This window comes from Amia ocellicauda, chromosome 10, assembly GCF_036373705.1.
Source record: "Amia ocellicauda isolate fAmiCal2 chromosome 10, fAmiCal2.hap1, whole genome shotgun sequence".
Classification (NCBI taxonomy): domain Eukaryota; kingdom Metazoa; phylum Chordata; class Actinopteri; order Amiiformes; family Amiidae; genus Amia; species Amia ocellicauda.
In genome coordinates, this window is record NC_089859.1 from 29,224,331 (window position 1) to 29,250,866 (window position 26,536).

A 26,536-nucleotide genomic window follows, 5' to 3' on the forward strand; every position below is an offset into this window, starting at 1 on the left:
CACTTTATAAGCTTCACAGGAACATTCCAGAAGGGGTACTTATTCAATTGTACACAAATATACAATGTAGTATTCAGTAAAATATCCTTATTATTATAATTCATGTTTTAAGGGTGAAAGTAATTCAGTGCATTAAACTGTAACTACAGTTTAAATCAGTTCTCATTAATGAAAAGACAAAAAAACATCAATGTATTTGCCCCATTTTAAGTGGTTAGCTTAAGGTGATATACTAAATAAAATCTGCATAGATGTTAACCCTGGCAATAGTCCAAAATAATATGTACACATCAACATCACCATCAGCCTGTATTGATCCACTGCTGAATATAGATGTTTCCACTTGCTTAAATAAGATAATTTAATATTTGTATTGTATAATTTATTCACAGCCTACCACTTTTTAGTACTATTTGTTTGTTAGTTTAGATTTATGTCATTTTAATGCATACCATATACAATTGCCTCAAACACACATTGTTTTTGTTCAAAAAGTTTATTTAGCATCAAGCAAGAAGAAAATCTTTGCTTAACACTACAGAACTTTTGAATAATTTCAGTTACAAAAAAGAATACAACAGTATTTGCATCTTGAGGTTATTAGTATTATTATTTTTTTGTCTTTGTTCTGTTTAGGGAAATTTACAAGGGACAAAACTATACCCACCACCCTTGTAACCATTCCCCCCCACCCACCCCTCTATCCAATAATAGAGAAAAACCCAAACTAAATATCTATTGTTTTACACAGTCCTGCAAGGTTAAACAAAATTACATTAGAAGCTGAAAGTAACATTTTTTTTTTTCATTTTAGAAATCAAACTCTACAACTAGCATATGTGGCTTTGAAGGTTTAATACTAGTTAGTAAGGAATGGTTAGTTTACCTAGTTTACATTTCTTTTACCTGGAAATGTTTTCATTACAGATGTTACTGAGTTCTTTGATGGCTCCACAGCTATGTTCAATCCAACATTTCAACTCTTTCAAGGCTTTTAAGTAGTTGACATTTTTTTCTTTTCAGTTTTTCTTTTTTTTGAGTGTTTGTTTGTTTTTTAATAAAAATGAGGGATTGTTCATAGAAAAACCCATTACTTGGAACAGCATATAGGACTTGGTGGTGACCGTTTGTATTCACAGTTCAGTATCTTGAGTAGGGCTGTTCTCTGTACACTCCCTTGGTTGTTCTTGCTGCTGGTGCTTTGTGTCTGTTATTAGTCCATTCTTCCTGGCCTGCTGCAATAAAAAACAGACACAATAATTAGTGGGTTTAAGTTTTAGTTCAATTACTTGTTCATAATGTTCTTCTGATTAATAGCACATTAGTTTTCAACGAAAAGGATGAATTTTATAAAACATGAAATACTACATCAAAGGGAACTTGAAAAGAGGCCTCTTGGTTTCTTTTGGCCAAATGTCAGTGTCACCATTAACCAAAATCAGCATTCATTCGACCTCATCACTGTCAATGTGCAAGTGCCTATTGATCGAGCCTTTTGTCTCCTCTGATCTTAAGCCAGCACTTAAGGATTCATCCCTGGAGTTTGTAACCGTGTGTTTGACGAAAAGCAAAGTCTTTTTTAAGGTGCTTTCTGTTGCTAGTCTACAACCAATGCTTTTTAATTAAACCTGTCAGGGCTTCACTTTCCGTCACTTTTAAGAAAGGCTCAACCAAGGTAACCTTGTGTTTGAGAGCAAGGATGTACTTTAACTCCATTAAGTAGTGGTATGGCAGTCTTTTGATCTTTAAAAAGGTCTTCTTCCATGACTTTGCACAACTATTAAAGCAAACCTAAAAGCAATCTTATAAAAAGATTTTGTTCGGGTCGTCAACATGCTACCGTCGAAGTCTGATCAAGGATGATTCAGGATTAGAAGAACCAACCACCGCCCTGTCGATTCACCTATAGGAATATAACTTTTGAGCAAGGTGTCACGTCAAAATATTATCATATACATCTAAAGATAGATATGAGGTACAGAAAGAAAGAAGAAAGCAGTTGCATTGGCCTCATGTTATTACAGCACACTGTGTATCAGAGTCTACTGTATTCATTCAGCTGTCAGTGTAATTCTCAAAATAACGCCCACACTATGCAGAATACTCATTACTTTAATTCTAAATGCAAAACAAGATTCTAATCTCATTATCGTGAATACACTTTGTAATTTCTGTTTGAAATTAACTTGAATGAGGAGTTTTTCTTTTTCCTTCTTCAAAATAAAACCTGTGTCATGAGGATGTGGAAGATTAGCCTGTATTAGCTTTATTCAAGGTGCTGAATAGTTAATTTTTTTTATTATTATTATCTTAGATTTTCAAATGTTGAACATAAAAATATTTTACAATATAGTTTTGAAGTTCCCAAAGATTTTCAATGTGTATTCAAGCTTTTTTGGTACAACAGAGTGCAATCCTTGTATTGCCCAATCTATGAATGTGAGTGAGTAGTGCTTTAATTATATTATATTATATTTTAGTATTTGGGTGTCAATATTTCCATGTGTCCCCTTCAGTCATTAAGAAAGTGCTAAGTATCTGTCTGCATTCACATTTATACATGACTGTGTTTTGAATGTTTTGTATCAGCTCATGGCATAAGGCTTTTAAGATGAAGATGCCTAGCAAAATACACATTAAGAGAGCTTTTGTTCTCAAATATTGAGAAACAAAGAAGTCGGACACAATTGCCGTTTAGTGGAAGTTATTATCCCACTGCGTTACACAGTGACTTACAACCTTGCTGCCTAAGTAATAAACTTGAAGTACAGAGACTACAGAAAAAAAAGGATATTGCTACAATTGATTGCACTGTCAACTGAATAAAGAGCACTGTTGGGCTGATCTAATGCTTCGAGCTGGAGAGAAAGGAGTGTGGTTTCAGTATCATAAATGAATTCTTATCTTCAGAATCATGAGTGGTTCATTTAAATCTTCCCATTGAACATCAAGAAAATGATCTGTTTACAAACTAAGTGAATGAAGACAAATCTATAAATATACATATAAAGGGGTGGGGGGTGGAGGCTTAGATCCTATCTGGTCCAAAACCAAAAAAAAAAGGCTCTGTAAAGTGGAAAGGCACTCAGCAACACCATTAAATATGTATATATATTTTTCTCAGTATTTTGGTTTATATCCTTGCTGCCAACAGTTGTTTTGACCAGTACCTTTTTTATTTCTACAGTGGTCTTAACATTGTATTTTTGTTTTACCAGGCAATCCCCTTTAACTCACCATAAGAATCATAGGAATCTTCGCTTATCCCATGTCCATATTCGTAGTAATCACCTGAGCTGTTGAGGAACAAGAAAAAAAATCTCAATATGATACAAGTAGAGAATTAATAGGATATGCACAGTAATGAAATACATCAAATAAGAATAAAATAAAATAAAAACATAAACGGTCACCATATTTAAATAATACAGTGTGGAAATCCCATGCGTCTCCAGAAGATCTGAGTCAGTTCTGAGTAACACTTCAAACACCAGGAGGAAGCATGCTACAGGCATCTTACTTTTCAAAATGCAAGCTTTTCTTTACCTCACACATGTTAACGGTTTACTTTTATATTTTTCACAACTGTTTTATTGAGTAAAAAGTTAATTTACACAGAGAGAAGACAGATTGTAGCCTTCTAGCAACTACCATTTGGGGATTACAGATTTATTTTAATTGCATGCTTGTAGGTTGTGAAAGAATTGTCTCCTGAAAAAATGAAAATCATTAAATTACTTTTTTCCCTTCTAAAATCTACATTCTAGTTACCATTTACTTAAAATGGAAATTAAACATGGCATACAAGTAATAAATTAGTAGGCCAGTACTATACATGTAAAATGCTAGGGCCTCACACTTAATTGTAATGGATACAAACAGTAGAAATATTTAATTATGTAAGTATTTTAAAGTAGTGTTATGAAGTGGGGAAAAAACAACACTTTATTAATGAAACAAGTAAAGCTTAAGAAAGGTGTATTCTTTATCTAATTTGCATAAAAGGCAAAAACAAGTACTGTATAAGGCTGATAAAAATGGGATATTCTTTGTTGATAGAAGTAAAGCTTAATAACAAAGTATAATTCATGAATGTATGCAAAGATTAAAAACCTGCTTAGCAAGTGTTAATATAACATCACAATAACAGTGTGTCATAAATACAAGTAAAGCTTGAAAAAGATTATTTACAAAACAAGTTCAACATCTAAGCTTACTTCATTAAAGGCAAACAATGTATACATTATTTAAAATGAGTTAAACCTTTTAATAAGTAAAAGTAAAAACAAGCCAAGGAGGTCCTTCAGTGATGTTCGTTGGTCTAACACTCGTCTCGGCAACCCCATTTACTAGCAGTTCCAAAATACAAACTCATGTCTCGAAAAAGGGACGTTCAAATCACTTAAGGCTTGAAGAGTATCCTTACTGGCAGACACGGGAAACTCGTCTTTTCATTGTTGATTGTTGACAGGATGACAAATGCCTGACTGCAGTTTCAACAAAATAGATTTTCTTATTTTTGACTAACACTACTTCTGTTGTAAACATACTCTGGGTTTACAAAAAAAAATGCTATAAAGCACTTATGTATATTATATAATTCTAGCTACAGGTGGATACCATTATGTGGTCCGATGAACTAAACATACACTTAAATCATCTCAACTTATTTTTAAAAGTTACAGATGCTGTGTTGAATTGATCATATTTTGACTGTGAAATTACAGTAACTCAGGATCCAAGTCTAAGATAGAATTAAGAAGTAGACAATTAAAATTAAACTAATGACTAATACAAACATAAGAATACAATTAACTGAGTGTGTGCAATGCATTGCAATTAAAATCAATATCAAAGATACATCTCAGGATGACCTACAATGCTTCGAGGGCTAGCGCTTGTGGGTTTCAATCTTCCTTCAATCTATGTAATGTGTTTCAAAGGCACAAGTACTCTATATTCATCTTAATGACGAATAACTGAATACGAAACCGCTCTTCTTTTAGCAAGTTTATATGTCACAGCAGAGACATATCAATTGATTATTACAACTTTATTTTTTTGTTTTATTTCTGCCTTGGTGCCACTGATATTTATTTTGAATTTGACAACAGACAAACGAAAGGGCAGTGAAACACAACAAGCCAAAACATGGGTATGATACTGGTAAAAAGGGGTATTGATATCTGGCCTTTAAAACTATATTTTGATTGATTATATGTCTTGAGTAACTATTCGCAATTGATTGTTGGTTTTATTACATTGAGAGAGATGACAAGTAACTAAAATGAAAATCTCAGGGGAACAGAGACACAGATGTGTAAGTGTTGTTCTGTTTTGATAGACATTGTCCTACCTGAGCAATAGAAGGCAATACCTTAGGGTGCAGATGTGCGGTGAATAACAAAGTTCATCAAAAATAAAAAAGGTCACCTACTTTTTTTATGGGGGGGGTATGGGGGGCTCAACGCTTCGGTGACAAAACAATCTTGAACTGACATCTGCTATCATTCAGTGCAGAGTCTGGTAATTTATTGGAAGACTGTCATCAAGCCTGGAAGGCCTATCACAGCTGAGCCCACTTCCTCTGCCTGTCAATCTTCTCTGTGACAGAAGTTTTTCCTCTTTCAGTACATTAATCGAGAAGAAAATATTGAATGTGCAGAAGTTACAAATGGTAACAAAATGAGAAATGGGACTTTTGAGTTTCCACTCCTGCTTTGTCATAGTTAGGAGCATTGTTAATCATTAAATTATTATTTTTACCTTAAGTAAAATATCTTGAGGGCTTAAAATACATGCATTGTAACAAAGATGCACTGATGATTGTACTAATATTTTTCAGTCTGGTGTGGATTTATTTTCTTCTTTTCTTTTCTAAAGATACATTTGAACTGTAATTACTTTATTTTCCAAAACATTATTTACAGGACAGTGTGTTATAAACAAATACTACTATAGTAAACTCTATGAAGAAAAGACAGCATACAGTACATTTTTTAGGTGTCCAAAAAAAAATGCATAATTTATATTTAAAATGTATATTTAATGGGCAAAGACGTCTGAATTGTGCTGTATAAAGTATACTGTGTAATTTGCTTTATTTTAAATCATTTTCAAGTAGTTATGAAATAGTTGGTGGAAACAGGATTAATAAGCTTTTATTAAGCTTTTTTAAACACACACTCACACTAACGAGAGAAGAAAAGTTGCCAACATGCAAACACTCCCACATGGCTAATTATTGTACATGGGAAAACATGCACACAGATGGCAGAAAACCAATACATATTCAATTTTCATTACAACTGAGAAACTGCTACACAGCTGAGCATAATGTGCATATTTTCATTTTCTCTTAAAAAAATAAAATAACATCATAGTTGTTTTCTTTTCACCTTAAAGCTACCATGATTTTCCTGAAAATACAGTTGCCAATAAACTTGACAGCAGGGACACTAGCACACGCCTGTTGTTGGTCACACTTTCTCATACAATAGAATCACAGCCTCAACACCTAGATATGTCTGGTATTTCTCATCACTGGAAGCAGGATTGTGCTATAAATTAATGCTTATGAATATAAATAAACAAAACCCTGTTCCAAAGTCTGTCTGGCTTGTTGGCAACTGGTCAGAGGAGGACCAGCCAAGGAACAGAAATGAGTCCTCAAAGGATGCAAACGTGTACATAACAGCACAAGGTAACAAGGCTAGACTGTCCACCATCAACAAACATAAGGCTGATGTGTTTCATGTTATAATAACTCTCCATTCTTTATTACACAATATATGTTTCAATAAAGCAAAAGCAATAAATATATCTAGATGGTTTTAATGTTAATAGAGAGTTGATTGATCATTTGAACACTGAGTCTGACCATTATTGTACTCTCTGTATGTACACACTATGCATATTATAGGATCCACAGAATGACACCTTTAAACAGCTTAACTTCTTCTACCTTGCATATTGATGCAAATATGAAAATAACTACATAGATAATTTAGGCACATATAAATTACAAATATAACACAATATTTGAATTATTACAATGTAACCAAGCCAATATAACTATTTATGGAATTAACCTTGATTAATAATCTGCAACATTTCCAGAAGTTCCTCTGACACTTATTAACATCTCATCACTCTTGTAGGCCTACACTAGTTTTACTTCTCATTACCATAGTTCATTTTAATGCATTAACGATTGCTTAATTGTATTTAATTAATTACCACTACAGTCATTAATACTGTCAGAGTTTTCACCTACACCTTGTATTTTTATGGTCTGTTACCATGGTAAGCCAAGACATCTTAAAGAATTCATATTCATTAAACATCCCTTATGGCGTATCACTTAGTACAGATATATGTATATGCCTACCAAAAATGACATTAAAGTCATTAGCTCTACTGAGCTAAAAAAAATATATATATATATTTGATTTAAGATTTAAGCTTAATTTGGCATCCTTTTAAAACACTGACAGTGAATTTAACATACGCTCTCTGTAACTATTCAAACAAGATTGTCATTAACACCACTCATGCTACCTTTAATTGTTTTAAAATCAACACTTGTAATTAAGGATTAATGTTAAATAATATTGACTAAAATTGTGAGGGTTTTCTGTGATTATTTTTTAAAGGAATGGGGCTTTTTATTGTAGATCTCTTTTTCCTTTATTATCTTTATCAAATGCATGAATCAAAATGTCTTCTTCAATACATTAATTAACAGGATTCTCAGACAATAAAAACACTTTCCAGAATGTAGCTCTCCCAGAGCTACAAAAAGCAAACAGGATGGAACAGAAATCTGCCCACAGTGTGCAGATAAGCACCTTCTGCCAACTCCACATATCCTAGCGGAAGAAAAGAAGATTCCAAATGCAGTTAGATACTTCTAATTTATTGTGTGACACTTTGTCAATATTTCTATGCTATTCCTCACTCCACGTCCTTTTCTACTCAATTACCCCAGTCAGTGACTCAGTTGGGACATCCTGAAGGGCAAGGTTCCAGGTGAAATGAACTGCAAAATATGCTCTTTAGTCAAACACAGCCACATGCTTCTAATTACTTGGCCTAAATGGAAATACTTAAAAGTAGCTGAGCAACAAAGCATGTGTTTACATACAGGCATGTAAAAATATATTCACTAACTTTAGGCATATTCCTCTTCCAAGCTTGACTTCAAATACATAAACATACATACAATTATATTTCTATTCGTCTGTGTATTTAAACAAAAAACATCATCACCGACAAGACTGTCTTAATAGTTTGTGCCAAGATTTGCAGGGCCAATGCTGCTTAATGGACATATATTTCTTTCTTCAAAGGAAAGGTGACTCTCTGTTCCTTTTTGAAGACCAGCCTGCCTTCAAGCAAATCATTCAGCAGTGCTTTAAATAGTTTCTGTTTCTGTTCAGCTTTTGTATTTTAGTGATGCAACCTTAATAATTACCAAGAAATAAGAAAGGCTGACTATTTGATCAGTGCCAAATATTTCTAGTGCTGTTATTATTGTTTGTATTTCTCATGATGTAACTGCTACTAATCACACTTATGATGATAATAATAATAATAATAATAATAATAATAATACTATGTATATACAGAAATAGGCTATCAACCTGTTTACAACTTCTCCTGACATGCAGGCAGTTCATTCATGTTTTAATAAACACAATTATGGTCTGACTCTTTAAATAGGTCAGGTTTGATCTGACATTCATTAGCAACGCATTTCAATTTTCCGTTCTCCCCGGGTCTCCGCAGCTTCTCACGGGGAAGGCGGAAAGAATAATAACCTTTCTTAACAGTTGGCCTAGGCTGAGAAAAATAAACACAATGCCTATTAGATAACCTTGTCTTGCAATGAGGAACTTAGCAACAAGCCCTCTTTCCTAGGCGTGTTAACTCTCCAAAGCATCTGTCATCTCCATGAATGGCTGCTCATAAGTACCTATGCAGTCATCCTGGTGCTATTAAGCAGATGGCAGCGCTAAATCTGAATGATGTAGTACATGTCCCTGGTGGACTTTGTTTCCTTATACCGCCATTACTCTTCAATTCCTGTGTGATACATTTCAGGAATCTCTGATAGCATTAAGAAAGGTTGCAACGACACGGGGTACTGATTTATTGTTAGTACCATAACTTTGTCCCATTAGTGAATTTAATGTGGTTAAGATCCTCTTTACGTAGGAAACTTTTCTGAATAGTTAACATCTCATTTGGTTCTCGCGTACATTAGAGAATATATGAAACTGCTTTGCAACTGTTCCAGAAACAGGACTAATTCAAATACACTGTCATAGCAAGTGTTTGTATCCATCACAGATTGTATTGGAGGTCATGTGCTTGTGGAAGAAGAGTTTTTGGAAGTCCAAAGTCATCTAAAGGATTATTGTTATTATAATTATTATTACAGAAATGTGCAACATATTGCAGCTGGTTTCTGGCCATATACCACATGGAGCTGAATGGCCATGGCTGGAAATATGACCTTCTACATTGTAGTGAACGTATGTTTCACAAAGTTCAGACCACCTTGGACACAAATGATAGCAAAGCTGGCATGGCAAATAATGAAGCATGCGGTGAAGACAATCTGGATATCTGCTCTAAAAATCACTCAGGAGCTGCGGCTTTACAGTATATATACACATGTATGTAATCATTAGCTTCTGGGTGGCTGTCCTGTCATCTTATATATACATATAGAAGAATAGAAACATCTTGAAATACAAATGTTCACACCCTAAACAGGGTATATTCTCCAGAGTGCTGCGTGTGAATGCAGCTTGCTGGTACTGTGCTTAAAATACTGGAGCAAACAACAAAGCAACAACAAAGCAACATCTCAAGAATGTGACTATTGTAACACAACACAAATCTAAGAATTAAAACTAACAACCTTGAAATTGTTATTTAAACACGTTTTATTATTCCAAATGGTGGAACATGTACTGTCAAAGCCCAATTTACACCTTATTCTTGGTCCACATCTGCTACCCATGGACAGAAAATAAACCAGTGGCTAAGCTGTTAAATGAAATTGCTTCCCCATGGCTTAACACCAGGCAAAGATAGCTTTGTTATACATTGTACAATAGGATTACACTCCAAAGGAAGTTGTCTCTAGTCTTCTGTCCAGAACAAGGGGCAAGATTGCACATGATTGCAAATGAAAATGTCTGCGGGGTACAGAATTAGTTTTCTACTTTCAAAGTTGGGCTGATTAAGGAATGATCACTGCCGCTGATACCCGCCAAGCTGAGTAAGGCTCAGTGATGAAAAGAAAAGAAAGCATATGAATAATAAAACGTGAAAAGGTCACAAATAAACAGGTACCAGGAAAGAAATTGGGGTTTTAAGCACAGCACAGCTGTACAATGCATAGTTTCATCCAATCAGCAGCCTCAGTAAAGCTAAAATCAGTCTCCTTTTCATATGGTCAGGAAAATGAATGTGATGCTATTGCATTATTGGAAATCTATTAAATCAGGTCACATTTTTTAGTTTTAATTTGACATTTGACCCCAGAATCACCTTTAAACTGTCTACAAGCTTCGGGAAATACATATTAAACTGAATGGAGGTGAGACAACAGCTTTGGCTAGAGTGCATATTAGAATAGATTTGTTGTTGTTGTTTTTTTACATATTAGTCCTTGGCAGTGTCTTGGTACAGAACATGTTGAAAAAATGCTTTAAGAAATTGGCTGACAGTTGCTGTGAGGATAAATAGGATGTAGTCAAACCAGCACCTCATCAGTCAGTTTTTATTAAATACATTTCTAAGATGTAAATGGAAGTGATCTGGATGAAGACGTGGCTTAAAACTACCCCAGACAGCTTGTCTAACACCTCCTCCATTGGGTAGTTAGGAGAACAGCTTTTGCAGCAAAGCAATCAAATTCAGTCTGACAGCTCAAACATCCACTGAAAATATTTGGAAAAGGAATTTTGGATGTTGAGACATGGGTCAGTTTGTGGAATTTTATAAAATATGTATTAAAACAATATGTCAAAACATATTACAAAAAAGGTAGGCATGAATAAATTGATAATTTCAAGAATGAATAAACAAATGAATTTGATGTGAAGTCTCCAGTAATACACACATGCATCATTAAAGGTACAACTAATTTCTAGAGAAAGCTGCTTCTAATGCTGTCCGCAAATCAGGTATTCAAAGAGAATGATAATAATAATAATAATAATAATAATAATAATAATAATAATAATAATAATAATAATAATAATGTTTATTCCCACTCAGAAAAGAACATTTTAGATAATACATTCCCAGGTTATAAATGTGACCTATTGTCCAAAGTACAACAGTATATAAAACTTGTAAGTTTTACTTAAATAGTAAGGACAGCAAATAAATATTAAAAAAAAACATGAATTAGTGTTCCTATTATTATTATTATTATTATTATTATTATTATTATTATTATGTGTTGTTGTTGTTATTGTTAGCATATTTTTCCTTCCTTGATTATATACCCATTATGTATTTTCATGATTCCTGATTTGAGAATGGATTTCATATTATTGATTTAATTTTACCAGTGTTAAAAACAAACATTTATGATTCAATTAACGTATACCAGTTTATTTAGAATGTTCTCCAGACAAGAAAATCAAACAATCACCTGGTGAAATAAAACATGTGTGACAGCTACAGTTTTCTCTTAAGGTTTTGTTACAGGATCATTAACTCAATGTGCCGTGAAAGTGGTGTCGCCAATATAAATGTTCCCCTGAAACAATGATTTGTTCTCATGGTAATGAATCTGCACCTGAAAAAGGTCTAAAATAACCTATAATTATTGTGTTTATTATTTTGGAAAAAAAAAAGATGAGAGGATTTTACACGAGTGAAATGAAATAAAAAGAAAAGAATCCAGCTAATCTAGCACAAAAAGAACAACTCAGTCGTTAAATACAGATATTGATTTATATTGTTTTGAACATAGAATACACAGTTATCTTCCTCTCAATGCTGGTTACAAATGTGCTGTACACTTGTGCAGTTCCACATCCCATAAAACAGAATAGATTTGATTCAATCTGGTGTGAAGGTTTTTCAGATCACCACAAGCAATGATAGTGTGACAACTAGACCATTACTTCATCTCAGATTCCTTCTTAATATCTTACAGTTTAACCTTTCTGACATCTACTATTTAGGAGAACTCGAATTATTTCAGTTTGTTATTTAATCTCAACCAAATAATGCTTGTGGGAGACCCCCACCCAGAGCAATTAATACAGTTCCACAGGTGCTCAATTCAATATTTTCATAAGAAACTCGTTGGATTTTGGATGATCATCCAAGCCTTTTCCTGTCAACCCACGTCCAATGATTTCTCTTCGGCTTTTGGTGAACATTTGGAATAGAGATCTATTCCTACTTTCAATGTATTTTAAAGCTTGATCAATTACCCCTTCTGAAATGTAAAAATCCACAATGTCGCTAAACTACTACAACAAACAAAACCTTTGACCTGATCTTTGGATTACCTGTTTATATTGTTAGTGGGGGGATGAACCTTGATTGTGATTTGCTCATACTACTAAATCTTTCTTCATAGGGGCTTGGCAAACTGAACTCTCAACTGTACTGTAATATGTATTAGGAAAGATGGCACCCCAATGTTACTTTTCTTTTCATATATTTTTTAGAATTAGAAATACTTTGGTTCATTAAAATTTCAGCACAATCAAATCGTGGCTTTCTGTGAAGCACAACTGTCTTCAATCCTTTGAATCTTTGACAGATTTTCAGTCACATAATTGACTTGAAACTGCACAGAGCAGGGTAGCCAAGGGACAAGTAAATTAGTAGGATATACAGACTTAAGTTTACTTTTCATTAATCATTAATCAAGGAAGTAAGAGAGAAAATGAAATTCTAATGTCTACCATAAGAACTGAAGAGTTTACTGCTTCATGGGGATACTGTACTGTAAGATTTAATTTTAATTATTATAATTTGAATTTGGGATAATCCAATGCTGCAATTATTTCCATTGGAAACCCAATGAGTATACACTAACACTACTCAAAAACTTTCTGTTCCTTTTTTGTGTTCAAGCAATCTCCATGGAGGGGTGTTAAAACTAATGCTATGTTTTTAGTTTTTATTTGTAATCAGAGTTATACATAAGTACTCGATTTCCTCTAAAAGCAATAATGCATTGTTTCACTTCAGAGATGTCAGCTAGAGACTAAGAGACCCTGTTCTCCACAGGGCACCAGAGTGATATCATGTTATAGAAATTTTAAATTGCTGTGTTTGTTATCCTCCAGCCAATGAAGTCATGTCACGCATACAAAGTTTTGATTGGGCAACTTAGTTTTCCTTAGGCTGTGTCGTTATTGTTAGGATTTAGACAATCTCAGTAGCTAGCCTAATATTCCTCTGAGCAATGCAGGAATGTTATTTTGACCTGCTAGAGAATTATTTCTCAGGCCAAAAAATGCTTCACCACGTCCATCATAATATTAACCGGATGACCTAAAAACTTTCTCTGAAAGTGTCTAAATACAGAACTGCCTCAAATTTCACAGATGTGGCCAAAGACACACATGCTGAGTTAATGACATGTCCATGTAAATAATAAATACATAATATATATCCTTAATTGTACAATGTTTAACTGCATAAAGAAATAAGTGTATTTTCCATGTATTTATTCTTGAAATCATAAAAACTCCATAGATATTATTTGTATTATTTAGATTTTCTATATTCATCTAAAATTATAAACATAGTACCAAGTCACAGAGCACATCACAGTAGATGATTGTAGTAGCTTTCCTACTGGGTAACAATTTGAGGTGCAATTACTTATGAACTTCCAGTGAATTCACAGCGTAACTATGCACAGTTACAATGTAGGTACTGTGCAATTTCCTGTGTTGTTGCATAGATGTGTAATGATTTGACTACATATTTACACTACCGGTCAAAAGTTTTAGAATACATCAATTTTTCAATGTTCTAGTTACACCTCATTTATAATCTGATTCACTGTATTTAACAAAGTGTTCCTCATAGACAGAGAAGAGAAAGGAAGTTTTTTGTTTTAACAATGTTTGTCAGCATCAGTACAGTTGCTATAGTAACTATTGCAAAATTAATAAAATACTAATCTACTGAGCTAAAAAAAAGTCTTACATATATGCTTTAGAAATCTGATTATATCTCAGAAAGTCTCTTAGAAGCAAGTGAAGAAACTGATTCAATTCATGTCTATAATCATTGTGAGAGATATATAATCTGTGTGTCTGTGTATATCTGTGCAATCCCAACAAAGGCAGATGTCAAGAACAAAGTACCCACTGTATAATGAAAAAATATTAAAAGCCTTTAGGAATGGCAACCAGTATGGAATATGACAATAATATTTTGAGTCATGAATAATCCACACAACATATAACCACCAAAGCTTTTGACAGCTGCTATTATGCTGTAGCTATTTAGCTAAAACGGGTGCCTTTCCGCTGAGTTGTCATACATAATAAAGACATTTCAGAGTCTGAAAGTCCAGAAGCGAGGATGTGGTTGTGTTTTGATATGCCTGGGTCCTTTTCTGAAACAGCTTTAGATCTTATTCCTGGGGTTTTGTTTAGAATAGGTTTCCTTCAGATGTATTTTTATAACACTGCAGAATGCAACAATTCGTTCATGAGAAAAATATTAGATTTTCCTATCTGAGATGTTTGAGTGGACATTGTTGAAAAAGAGAGAGGATTCCAAGAACGCACAGTTCCTGACAATCTTCCCTTCCAAACAGAATTTAAACGTGTAAATATGTGGAGCATTTTTCCAAAAGTCACATTTCTCAAAAGCAAAACAGAAGCAAACTGCCGAAAAGCACAAATCTACATTTCTGACATCACATATGGATTTAACTGAGATATAGGAATTCATCTTTCCCAAAGGAAGAACACATGTACCACTAGCTTTGCACGGCTTTAAAATCATTATTTTCTGTATTAGTAGAATAATTTGGTTCTGGGTACAGTAATACCACGGTTAACAAAGAAGACACGTTGTATGCTGTCTAGTTCAAAAACTAGAAATAGCATTGGAGGTATAGGGATGCATTCCATGACTTCAGAACAGAGGGGAGGGGGCTACAGTAGAAACATATAATTAAAAACTACCTAAAAATAATGTCTAACCTAGACCATGTCATATGCTGTAGCCATAAGGGAACTTGCTGCAATTAAGCCTTCACTTTTTGTCTGATTGGAATGAGAAACTTCTCTTCTCTCTTCTGACTTTACGATCTGCAGTTTCGAATTCCAAAGTGATGGATTCATCCTGCACTTTTTGCTTAGTAAGGCCACTAGCATTAGATGGTTGTTTGGATGACATAATGGGGGTGATACAATTATTTCATCACTTCTAAAAAAACTAACAATAAATGTTCCATTAGGAGGATCTAGAGCAATGGCAAATGAAAAGGGCAGACTGGTGAAGCACACGGCTGATTGGACCAGGTGAGAGACATTTACCTCTTCAGTGATTGGTTTCTAACAGTGTATGCAAATCCCTCCTAGTTGCATTTTCAGGGCAAGTGTATCCTTCAGATTTTACTCTTTTCGGTTCACATGACTTCAGTTTTTTTTTTTTTAAACCAACAACAACAACAAAAAATCCTCCATGTCCAATTGTTTTACAAAGGAGCTTTGTTCGCACAGGATTAGTTACTGTATTTCAAGGTGTTACTGTGGCTTAAAGAATCCAAAACCAAATTCGGTGAGTCCTGATTTTGCAATCATACTGGTAAGTCTCCAAGCTCTGAACAACACAAACAAAAATACATTAATATAAGAAGCAGTCTCCAGATAACAATGTAACTTTAGCCAATTAGCTACATAGTCCTTAGCCATATAACAGACATGAAATCTTTTTTAGTCTGTTAGGCCTCTGGCTTTCTTATCCTGCATGATAGAATCTATTTTTCTTTTGCCTTAAGCTGCTGCCATTATCTGAGATGCTGCTTTTAAAACAAATAGCCCAGTACTCAGGGCATGTTTTCGGCAGTACAGTTTGCACATCTAACAGCTAGCAATTCCAGATGTGCCCCTTAGACTTGCACTGTACAAAATGAATCTTTTCAAAAATGACTCTGCGAAGAAAGCCTAGAGACACAATCCCTCCGAAAGCCTTTCTACCACCAGAGCTTCATATCTGCACAAAGAAATCATTGCACATCACGCACTGAAGAGCATAAACCTTACCAATGAATTATTTGGACTTTAAAATTCCATTAGCATTGCAGCTGTTCCTAATCGCTTTCGGAGCATCTTAAGTACAGTACAAACCGTGCCCTTTTGGAAAGCAACCAGGCGGACAAAAAAATGGAACATACATAAAAACACAATTGATAAAACAGAAACACAGGCAAACTAGAAGGTTTCCAACCCTAAGCAAAGCCTTTGACATTAGCTGACACTAAGAGGCTGATAGCTTTCTGCCATTTGTAGAGAAATCAATACTTCAGGAACAGTCCAGCATGGTCCTATAGTAGCATAGCACATCAAAGCACAATGTTACAAACTAAAGTGTGGGATGGATTTTGAACCTCAGTCTTTGGGCATACATTTATTCCATTATGAAGGTTAAAAGAAAATCAAATTAATAAATTATGAAGTGAATTTAGTAGCACCTAAAGATATGTGTGTACAGATATAGCTCTGGAAAAAATTTAGACACCACTGCAAAATTATCAGTTTTTCTGGTTTTACTGTGTATAGGTATGTGTTTGGGTAAAAAGAACATTTTTGTTTTATTCCATAAATTACTGACAACACTTCTCCCAAATTCCAAATAAAAATATGAATGGCTACCATGTAGAAATGCTGATTTAAGAAATAAATGCAGTGGTCTCTTAATTTTTTCCAGAGCTGTATACAGGTATGTAAAGTATACAGATTAAGAGTGTACTGGAGAACTAGCACAGTAAATGGGGAATCACAATTTAAATCTTGATGGCAATACACAAGGTTTAGATAGGTACACTTATTTCGAACTTTTGTAAAAGAGACTTACTTTTGTCCTTGACTGTTGTAGCTGTTTTCATAAGAGTCATATCCTTGGTCATCATAAGCTGTTCCATATCCATCATCATATTCCTTAAAGTAATGGAAAAAACACAAATGTTTGATTTGATTTTTTTTTTTATTATAATTTTATTTTTGCAGAATACAACTAAACATATATTTCAAAGATCAAAAGCATATTTGATACACTTTGACATATATTGTATAGCATTGGTATTTGTTGATAGAGAAGGAAGAGCTGAAGCAAGGAAGAAAAGAATAAAGATAAAAAAGAAGGAAGCAAAAAACTAAATAAATACCTGAAATAACACTGGCTATTTATTTGATTTTACCTGTAATATAGCAGCTTATTCTCCTGTAATAGGACTTAACTCTATTATGTCAGCACTGGTTACCTCATTGTACTGGGATGTATGCTTATTGCATTTTGTATTGATTGTATAACTGCACATTGTAATGCTTTGTCACCCTGGATAAGGGCATCTTGTAATAATAATAATAATAATAATAATAATAATAATAATAATAATAATGAAGTAAATATTCCTAGATATATAGTTTTCTTATGCATTAATTTGTTTCTAACAATGAAGGTTAGGATTTAATGTCTTTTGGTATTCTCAGTTGACTCCCACTCTTCCTGAACAACAACTCTCCTAAGAGTGGCTTCCTGAACACCAAATCAGGTTAAAATCATCTTCTGAATCTCATCTCAGGATAAAATGTTACCATGCTTCTGTTCAGGGACACTAAATTGGTAGTTCCGTATTGATGTGCACACATTCAACTGAACAAACATAGTGTTTTATAGAAACAATCACTTTATTTTCTTTAATGGGATTTGCTTCCTGCTTTTGTCTTGAACATTTTTCTCACAGTAGGATCAGAACAAAAAGATCATAGAATTCCTAGTGATAGGAGACGTCCCTTTGTAGACTACTTTGTTTAACTTCTACGATAAAGCTGTAAGATTGAACCCACACATGAACGTAGTTTTGATTAATCTGCCTTTGTGGATGAACTCTTCCTTTGGGTAACAGCAGTGAAAACAATAAACATAGAGAAATTAATTATGGAAGCTAGTCTCAGTGCTATTCCACAGAATTAAATAAATGTAATCAATAGTGTGCCAAATTAGCTTTTTTCAAGTTTATATTAAATCACCAAAACTGAAAGGGATATGTAAAATGATAATGTTTGGATTTTTCAAGTTGCTGTGAACCAAGTGTAATTATTAATTGATTATAGTTATTTCAATTGAACTAACATTCTGTTTTTTAACATATGTTGACTGATGGAAATTTGGAGGCACATATTGGATTTTTTCCACTGTTCAGATGTGCACTAGTTACAGACTAGCCAGTTCCAGAAACACCAGACATGCAAGATTAATTGAAAATGAATCAACATGCAATTCACTCAGTTTAAACAACAATGCACAGATATACTCATATGTTCTTTTGTAATCCATATTAAAAGACCTGTCATAACCTGACTATTTTCTAACATCCTTTCCTTCAACGTTAAAATAAATAAAGTCAGAGCATGTATTTTAGATCCCCTTGTAATGTGTCTACATTGCTGTACCCTGCACCACTTTGAAATCCAGAGACACACTGCACACATATAAAATATTTATAGAAACAGAAAAAAAATCTTCAACAAAAAATTCTGCAAAATGCATGAATGTCAGAGCAAATATATGTTTTTTTTTCAATATTGGAGCAAGTGTGCTTTTTCCACATGTGCATATGCCATAATTGTATCTAAAATTGTTTACATTTTCTCATTTGATCACACGTCCCTTAGTTTGATCTTATAACCAATAACCAATAAATTACACATATGCACACATTTCTTACCACACCTCAGGCACTGACACCTTAGTATTAAATACACTTTCTTTCTCCCCCAGGCAATCTGCAAGCTCCTTCAACAAACCACAAGCTCTGGAATAGATCCATCTCTCAGTTTCACAACCCCACCCCACAATGCAATAAACCCTGTGGACATAGCACAGGTCCTTCTTCTGTAAACAGACTGTTATTTGTCAACCCCCGTACATTAACAATCAGAACATCAGAAACTAAACATCAATTCAACATGTCACATAAAACTAGTAGCATAACTTCCTACAACCAGAAACAAAATTAAATTTATTTTGTGTTAACACCATTTTTCCCTTCTAGTTTAATCCCTTCTGCTCACCCGATGGTATAAACATCAAGTTTCTCCTCCGGATGGCCACATTCAACCACATTTTCAATAATTCTTCTCACTTTATAAATCCTTCTTTCACCTTGTTGTGTATGTGCCTTCTCAGCCTCTAGCTAGATTTGCTTTCTTCCTGTCTTCTATCCTAACTTTTTTGTATTCTCTGTCTCTACCTTCTTTCCCATGATTTAAATTTTTTCCAGGACAGCAACCCACTGTAAATCAGCTTTTTTGTGAATTTACCCATAACAGTAGTTTTTGCATGAAGTATCAAACAAATTAACAAATAAATACACAAAAGCATAAACACACACACACACAGATCATTATGTGCAGGACACTTTATCGATCCACTGATGGATGAAGTCCTTCCCCCAAGACATGTCTACTTATTTTGATGTGCATCTCTTTTCCAAGTCACACCTGCAAATCATTTTATTATATCTTCCCATCATGTACGGGGCCATCTTCTTTTCTTATTCTAGGCTTCTTCTTCTTCTTCTTCTTCTTCTTCTTCTTCTTCTTCTTCAGCTTCTTATAGTCCATCTTTGGTCTGAACTTCTTGTAATGTGGCTGATGCATCACCATTTTAACATTTTCACTCAGTTTCAATTTTCCATTAATTCATTTTTCTGTCTCTTCTTGATATTCCAAGCATGCATCTTCCCATGCTTCTTTTTGTTGTTTCTATTTTCCTGTCATTTATTTCTTTAGTGTCCAAGTTTCAGAGCCATAAGTGAGCACTGGTAGTATGCATTGATCAAATACTTTTCTCTTCAATCAAATGGATAGATTTAATTTCTTATAAATATACCCCATGTTTTACTGTTCTTTTGATTACTTCCATAACATCTCCATCTAGGTTTATTTGCTGTCCAAGGTTAACATATCTTTTGACTAAATCAATTATCTTTTGATCTACTTCAACTTTGAATGGGACTTTGTTTTTAGTCAAGTTAATTTTGAGTTCAGTTTTCTTACTTGCAGCTGAAAGTTACAGATTTTGAAGCTGCAGTTCTTCAGGTGTCACAAATGACAATGTCATTGGCAAATCGTAGGTTGTTTTAAAAAGCACCATTTATCTTGATTCCTTTTTCCTCCCAGTCTGATGTCTTGAATATATTTTTAAAGCACCTGGAGATGATGGAGATCATATTGGAGATTCAAAAAGAAGCTGGAGAAGATTCTGGCAAAATATTTCATAAAGTGTCTCAGAAAGAAACAAATACCAGAAGAATGGAAACAATGCAACTGTCATTCTCCTTCACAAGGACACTTAGAAGATCTGAAGAACTATAGGCCGATATGTCTGCTTCCCATCTTACACAAAATATTCATAAAGATAGTACAAATTGCCTTCAAGACACACTGGACTTCACCCAACCAAGAAAGCAAGCAGGAGGCAGAAAGAATGCAGAGAATATGAGCTTCCTCTGTGCCTGGGCGTTGTTGACTATGAGAAAGCATTCGATTCTATATATACAAACTCAATCATCAGAGTTCTGTGAAATCGAAACATTGAGGAAACCTATACAAATCTTATTAAATATGTCTACAACAATGCTACATTAACAATTCAAACAAATCCAAGACACTGACAAGATCAATATTTGTAAAGGAGTACACAATGAGACACAATCTCTCCAAAACTCTTCATGGCAACTCTTGAAGAAGTGTTCAAAACTTTGGACTGGGAAGAAAAATGAAGTTAACAATCAACTTAAACGGAGCATATCTTAAAAAAAAAATATATATATATATATATATGGATAGATAAATAAATACATTTTGATTCACTGGGATTCACTGGAATCACACTGACTTTAGTAAGGGTTTGTGAATAGTGACTGACTTGCAGACTGACGATTCATATCGTAGGTGCCCTATGTTTGAATATAATTGCAGTCTCTGAAATGCTGCTTTCGGAACATCTGCTTGTGCTTCAGCATTTCCCCCCAAGTCAGACATCAAAGAGGAGCTGTGTTACATCCATCCTAATTCAGAATAAATGAGACTGGTATTCGTTAAGAGACATCAACCCTAGTGATGCACCCTTGATAGTATAGATGCTTATTAACTAATTCCATCTGGCTTGATTTGTGTTCATTTAATTAATGGTTGGGAGACCTGACAGTGTGGAATTCACTGAGACCCACTGAGGTCTCTATATGTCTCTTCTTCTTCTGAACATATGAATATATGACAATGTGTTACCAAGGTGACAAAATGATATCTTGTTAAAATACATTCACAAGATGCTGGGAGTAGATTTTGAAGGTACTGAACATCAAAGGTCTGATCAGTCACTAGATTAAAGTACTCCCACCACCATAACTCTTATTGTTTATAGCACTTGATGATATATATTCATGGAAAACAATTGGTGGGTGGGTTGAGGTGCTTAAATAACTTTAAAGTGTAACAAAGGACATAAATCCCCTCACATTCCTAACCTTATTTGTTTGGAGTACAGGGTGTTACCAACTCAGTAGTAACACCCTGAAAGTGAGTTCATGACAATTCTATAATATATTAGTCTTTAAACTAATCGAAGTACAAGGTTATTTAAACAGATTGCACAAGGACCTACAAAGGGTGAGAAGTCAATCAGTTTCCTTCTTTATAAAAGATAATATGATTGCTACAAATCACCTGAGATACCAAATAAACAAGGGTAATGAATGTCCAACTCTCAGAAAATACTGTGCGAGTCAAAGAAACTGCATTTCCTAGTTGACTTTCAGCACAGCAAATGTGAGCATTATTACTTGAATACCGTGTGTGCACTGAGACTTAATGTTAACAAGTCCAGTTTATCTGTGTACTGTCTGTTCCAATCAAGAGTAATGTGCTTTGTCTAGAGTCACATTAGGACTTAGCACAGCCCAGGAGTGGACATTTATTTGTATTGCTTAATTCTTCATATATCATCACATGTGAAAGAAGCTTGGCCTAAAGTAAGGTAAATGATGTAATCTTGGCTTTATTAAGTCTGGCAAGACCAGCTCTGAATTTGCAGTTAATTCTGAGTAATCTGCTTTTTGTGCTGATGTACAGAAAGGACCACAGCGCAATAAAATGGTTACTGATGCTTTTTCCCAAATATTGTTTAAACAGCATTTGTTTTACTAAAGGCTAGTCCAAATCAAACACTTATAATTCCCATGTGCGTAAAAGTCAGACATTTATCACTTGTTCCTAATTCACAACTTCAAATTCACCAAACTAAAATGAAACCTTTCCATCACAAGGGGTAAAGCAGCACATCATCTGAAGTAAGGCGAAACAAAAAACACCTCTCGACCAATCAACAGCTGATATTTGGAATATTTTAAAGCAGATGGAAACCGTTGAAAAAACAAGTGATAAGCATATGGCAGGATTAAATCAAAAATGTTGGCAAGGTGCGAACACAAAAATTTGCGGAAGAGTTGCAGGAGTGAATCTCACAGCTCAGCTCCTTGCTGAATTAAATCTAAAATATGAGGAACTGTGAACGGGAAGGAGACGTGTTTTGCTGGCGTGGCTTCCGGGATGGGCAGGCAGCGCAAGAGGCACGGCGAGCCAATCACAGTGTCTGAAACTGAAGAGACACCGGAGGCGGTAGAGCAAGACGGTCCTGCAAGAAGCAGCGATGGGTCATTAAAGGAGATAAACACAGTGATCTGATGCTCCGTGCTTTAAATCCACAGCATTCATCTCCCCGCTGACACAAAACTACAACCCTATACTTCGTAGTGGTTACAAATATGAGTAGAAGAAAAAATAAAACAATAAAAATCAAAGCCGCCATTGATGGAAAGATGTGTAGTTATTATTATTAATATTATTATTATTGGCAGATGCCCTTATCTATGCGTTATCTACTAGCGGGAGGATTAATGGTGTGTTGGTTGAATAACAGGTCAATGTAAATCTTTTATTCAGCATCCACTTCCCAGCTAACAGGAAACATTGTGTGTTAGCTGGGTTATGTGTAGTGGGGAAGATTAAAAACAAACTGTGATGCTAGAAAACTCATAGTGGTTACATTTATCACTGGAAGACACTAGTAAATAAGCCGCAACTGTTCACTGGAAATCAGCTGTTTCCGCCGCTATGTCGGTGTTTCTATTTGAATGCAAGTCTCCTGTTGTGATGCCCGAATTCGTCAATATAACATCAACAGACATTAGTTTGAGGTCCTTATGTACAGGTGTGCTGCACAAAAAGACTTTCTTCTGTCATTGTGTAGCACAAATATGTTTTGAGTAATTTTAGCGAACTGAACTACCGTGGCTCGTTGAGGAAATGAGGATAACGTTATCTCTCACTATCAGTGTTGTCATTTTCATGAGACAATGCTGAGACTGGGGCAGTGCTGTGTCAACACATTCGGTTTTATTTTCAACAAGGCTAATGCAGACAGAAATTGTTTTATGCCTTTCAGTAATTGAAGGACTACACATCAAAGGAGTGGCTACCCCTTAACTGGTGACACAGGGGCTTTAAATACTCTATTCAATTATTCAGTTCAACATTGAACTGCAAGGGGACTGGAGGGGGAGAACACAAATTAAAACGGGCAAATGTGATATAGGTGTACTTAATCAAAGTAATCAAAGTGAAAAATGTGCAGTGGACTGAGACCGCTACATATGTAACAGTTAAAACTGTATAAAACCATACACAAACAATGTCATGCTTATCAAAAGCAACCACTGTGTGGTGATTCAGACCACTCGGACAACTCGATCAATGTGGTCCGGACCTCAGCAATTGTACACAGTTGAAGACTTAAATTAATAATTTCATGAAGGCATAACTATACAACCCCTGTATTGTATGGAATAAGATTGACAGTAAAAGCATTATAATTATAGTAATAACAATAAATACATTAAGAACTCCCCACTCAGGATTCCACCCCCGTACATTGAGCACCTTCCACCACAGGCAAGTGTTCAGCCCACTATACCACAACACAGCCTTCCTACAAGTGGCACTTAACCCTGTACTGAGGGGTTACGTCACTTGGGGTTATGTCACCCCCCTTAAATACGCCACTAATGGACACGATGTTGTGATAAGGCCTATTGCAATTTTTATTATCATAACTTTAAAATGAACAGTATGTACATCAATACAAAGTACATCATTTTAATATCACTCAATGCCTATATGTTATATGTTAAATATATGATTGTGTTACACAGATATATTTACACTTGTACCATTGTCTAAATTGCATTTCTATACATAAATACTCTTTACAGTACACCTTTGTAATATGTCCGATTGTGTGTGTGTGTGTGTGTGTGTGTGTGTCAATGTAACATGTATAGTTATTACTTCCACTTCGTATAATGTGCCTGGGATAAAGGCAAAACGTTGACCAACCCCTAGAAGATTATCTGTTAAGATAATTCTAAGATTTTTCTAAGATTATATTTGTTTCCGATCCTAAATGTATCCGCTGCGTTGTGCAAGTTTGCCTTTAACGGATTATGTATTTATGTATTTATTTATCTAATCCACCCACTGTGCAGTGCACAAACCCCATACACTGTAAGTGTTGGCTTGCAAGTTACGCAACCATATATGCCTGTACATATTCCATAAATATCATCCGGACGTCTCCATGCTTTACCTATTCGTGTAAATATGAATAATTGCAATTATACTGTACGTTTACGCTACAGCCGCTTGGACAGCAGTGTCAGTCTCTTAAAAGCTGCGTTCAGTCCATATAGAGAGAGATGCATCAGTTATTGAAAACCTGATATGTGCGAACTTCGATTACAAAATGCACACATAGATAATGCGTTACTGCATGTGCTTCTGGGGTAGATACACTGTAAGAAAGGACACGGATTTCTAGGCTGTATCTGGATGGGAGTGACAGTGAATGCTCATATATTTTAACAACAATATGTATGCTAACCTAATATGAACGGATACTGGCCGGCATTACCTTTGCCCTTCTGTTGGATATACCCGTCTGCAATAAGCTGTTTCTCACTGGTGGGTGCATTTCCTCATTTAAAATTGAAAGGAACACAGCCCACCTTTCTGTTACGTGTAAAACCTTTACGAAGAAATGTGTAAAAAACATAACCCAAACGAACACTGACACATTGCTGAACAAACTGTAATATAAAATGACATTCAATACAGCATATTTTCTCTCTGTGCATGAACAATAGGCAGCATTTCGTCTGTGTGGATGTTGGGCGCAACATGTGATTTGTTCCGCGCACTGCACACCTGCACTGCAGTTACTGTAGCAATAATCAGTTTCCTCCACTGAACCCGGAGCTGCGCAAAGCTGCGCAAAGCTGCGCAAACCTGCGCCGGACGGGCTTTCTCTCCACTGTGGCTCAACGCGAGAAGCTCCAGACAATCCGCAGTGTCTGAAACTAGAGCAGCTGAGCGCTTGTCAGCGGGTTTTCTCACAGACATTTTCCTGATTTAATACTGTGTTGTTGGGCGGGATTAACTACTACTTTAACCAGCCGCTAATAGCAAACTGCACAACTGTACATCATGGGATTTACTTAAAACATTAGAAGAGAGTAGCATCTAACTAAACATGAAAGCGCTGAGTGCAGTGTGTAGTGTTGTAGTAGCGGCTGCGAAAGCTGTGTTTTATTCTCTCGCGTTGTGCCAGAAAGGAGCTGCGAGAAGGTGGTTGTGCGGCGCAAATGGGGTCAGATTTAATACCGCGATAGTTTAGCAGCGCGATTTCCATTCGCAGACATGCGCAATGCTTCTGCCAGGACTCGCAGCGCCAACATTTTTGATTTAATCCTGCCCTTAATCCTGCGCATAGAGAGACATCAAATACTTTTGCATTTCTCACTTTTTCTGCATTTCACCTCTATTTATTGAATTCCACACATTCCCAAATACTAATATAACATTAAATAATATTAATGTTAACATAATAACATAATATTAACATCATATTAAAACTAAATACTCTCCTAGAAACCACAAAAGTGTACAAATGAATATCGCTCCAGTGCAGATTTTTTTTTTTTTTTTGCATGCAGAAGGAATTTCTTGTCCCATTCCTTAAAGATTATTATCCTTCATTTTTTATAACTAAATTAATGGGCAAACTTGGACTTCACACAGTACACACAAACATTGTATTCTGTTTTCAGTGCCAATGATGAGTCCTGCAAGACTAAAGCCAAAATGAGGTAGATGATCTCTTAATGGACATGTAC

At 35.0% G+C, this 26,536-nt stretch overlaps 1 protein-coding gene across 2 annotated transcripts in view; it reads right to left on the bottom strand.

Moving 5' to 3' along the window:
- Positions 1-477: 477 nt before the first annotated feature.
- Positions 478-26,536, bottom strand: part of khdrbs3 (KH domain containing, RNA binding, signal transduction associated 3) — a 105,697-nt gene continuing 79,638 nt past the window's right edge. Inside the window, exons 7-9 of one of the 2 annotated variants that reach the window (XM_066715849.1) lie at positions 17,098-17,180; positions 3,238-3,296; positions 478-1,232 (exon numbers count right to left, since the gene is read on the bottom strand). In XM_066715849.1, coding sequence (XP_066571946.1) covers positions 1,141-1,232; positions 3,238-3,296; positions 17,098-17,180 — 234 coding nt within the window. In that variant the 3' untranslated portion in view covers positions 478-1,140. Of the gene's footprint in view, positions 1,236-3,237; positions 3,297-17,097; positions 17,181-26,536 lie in introns of both variants that reach the window. The other variant, XM_066715848.1, reaches the window with a different exon arrangement.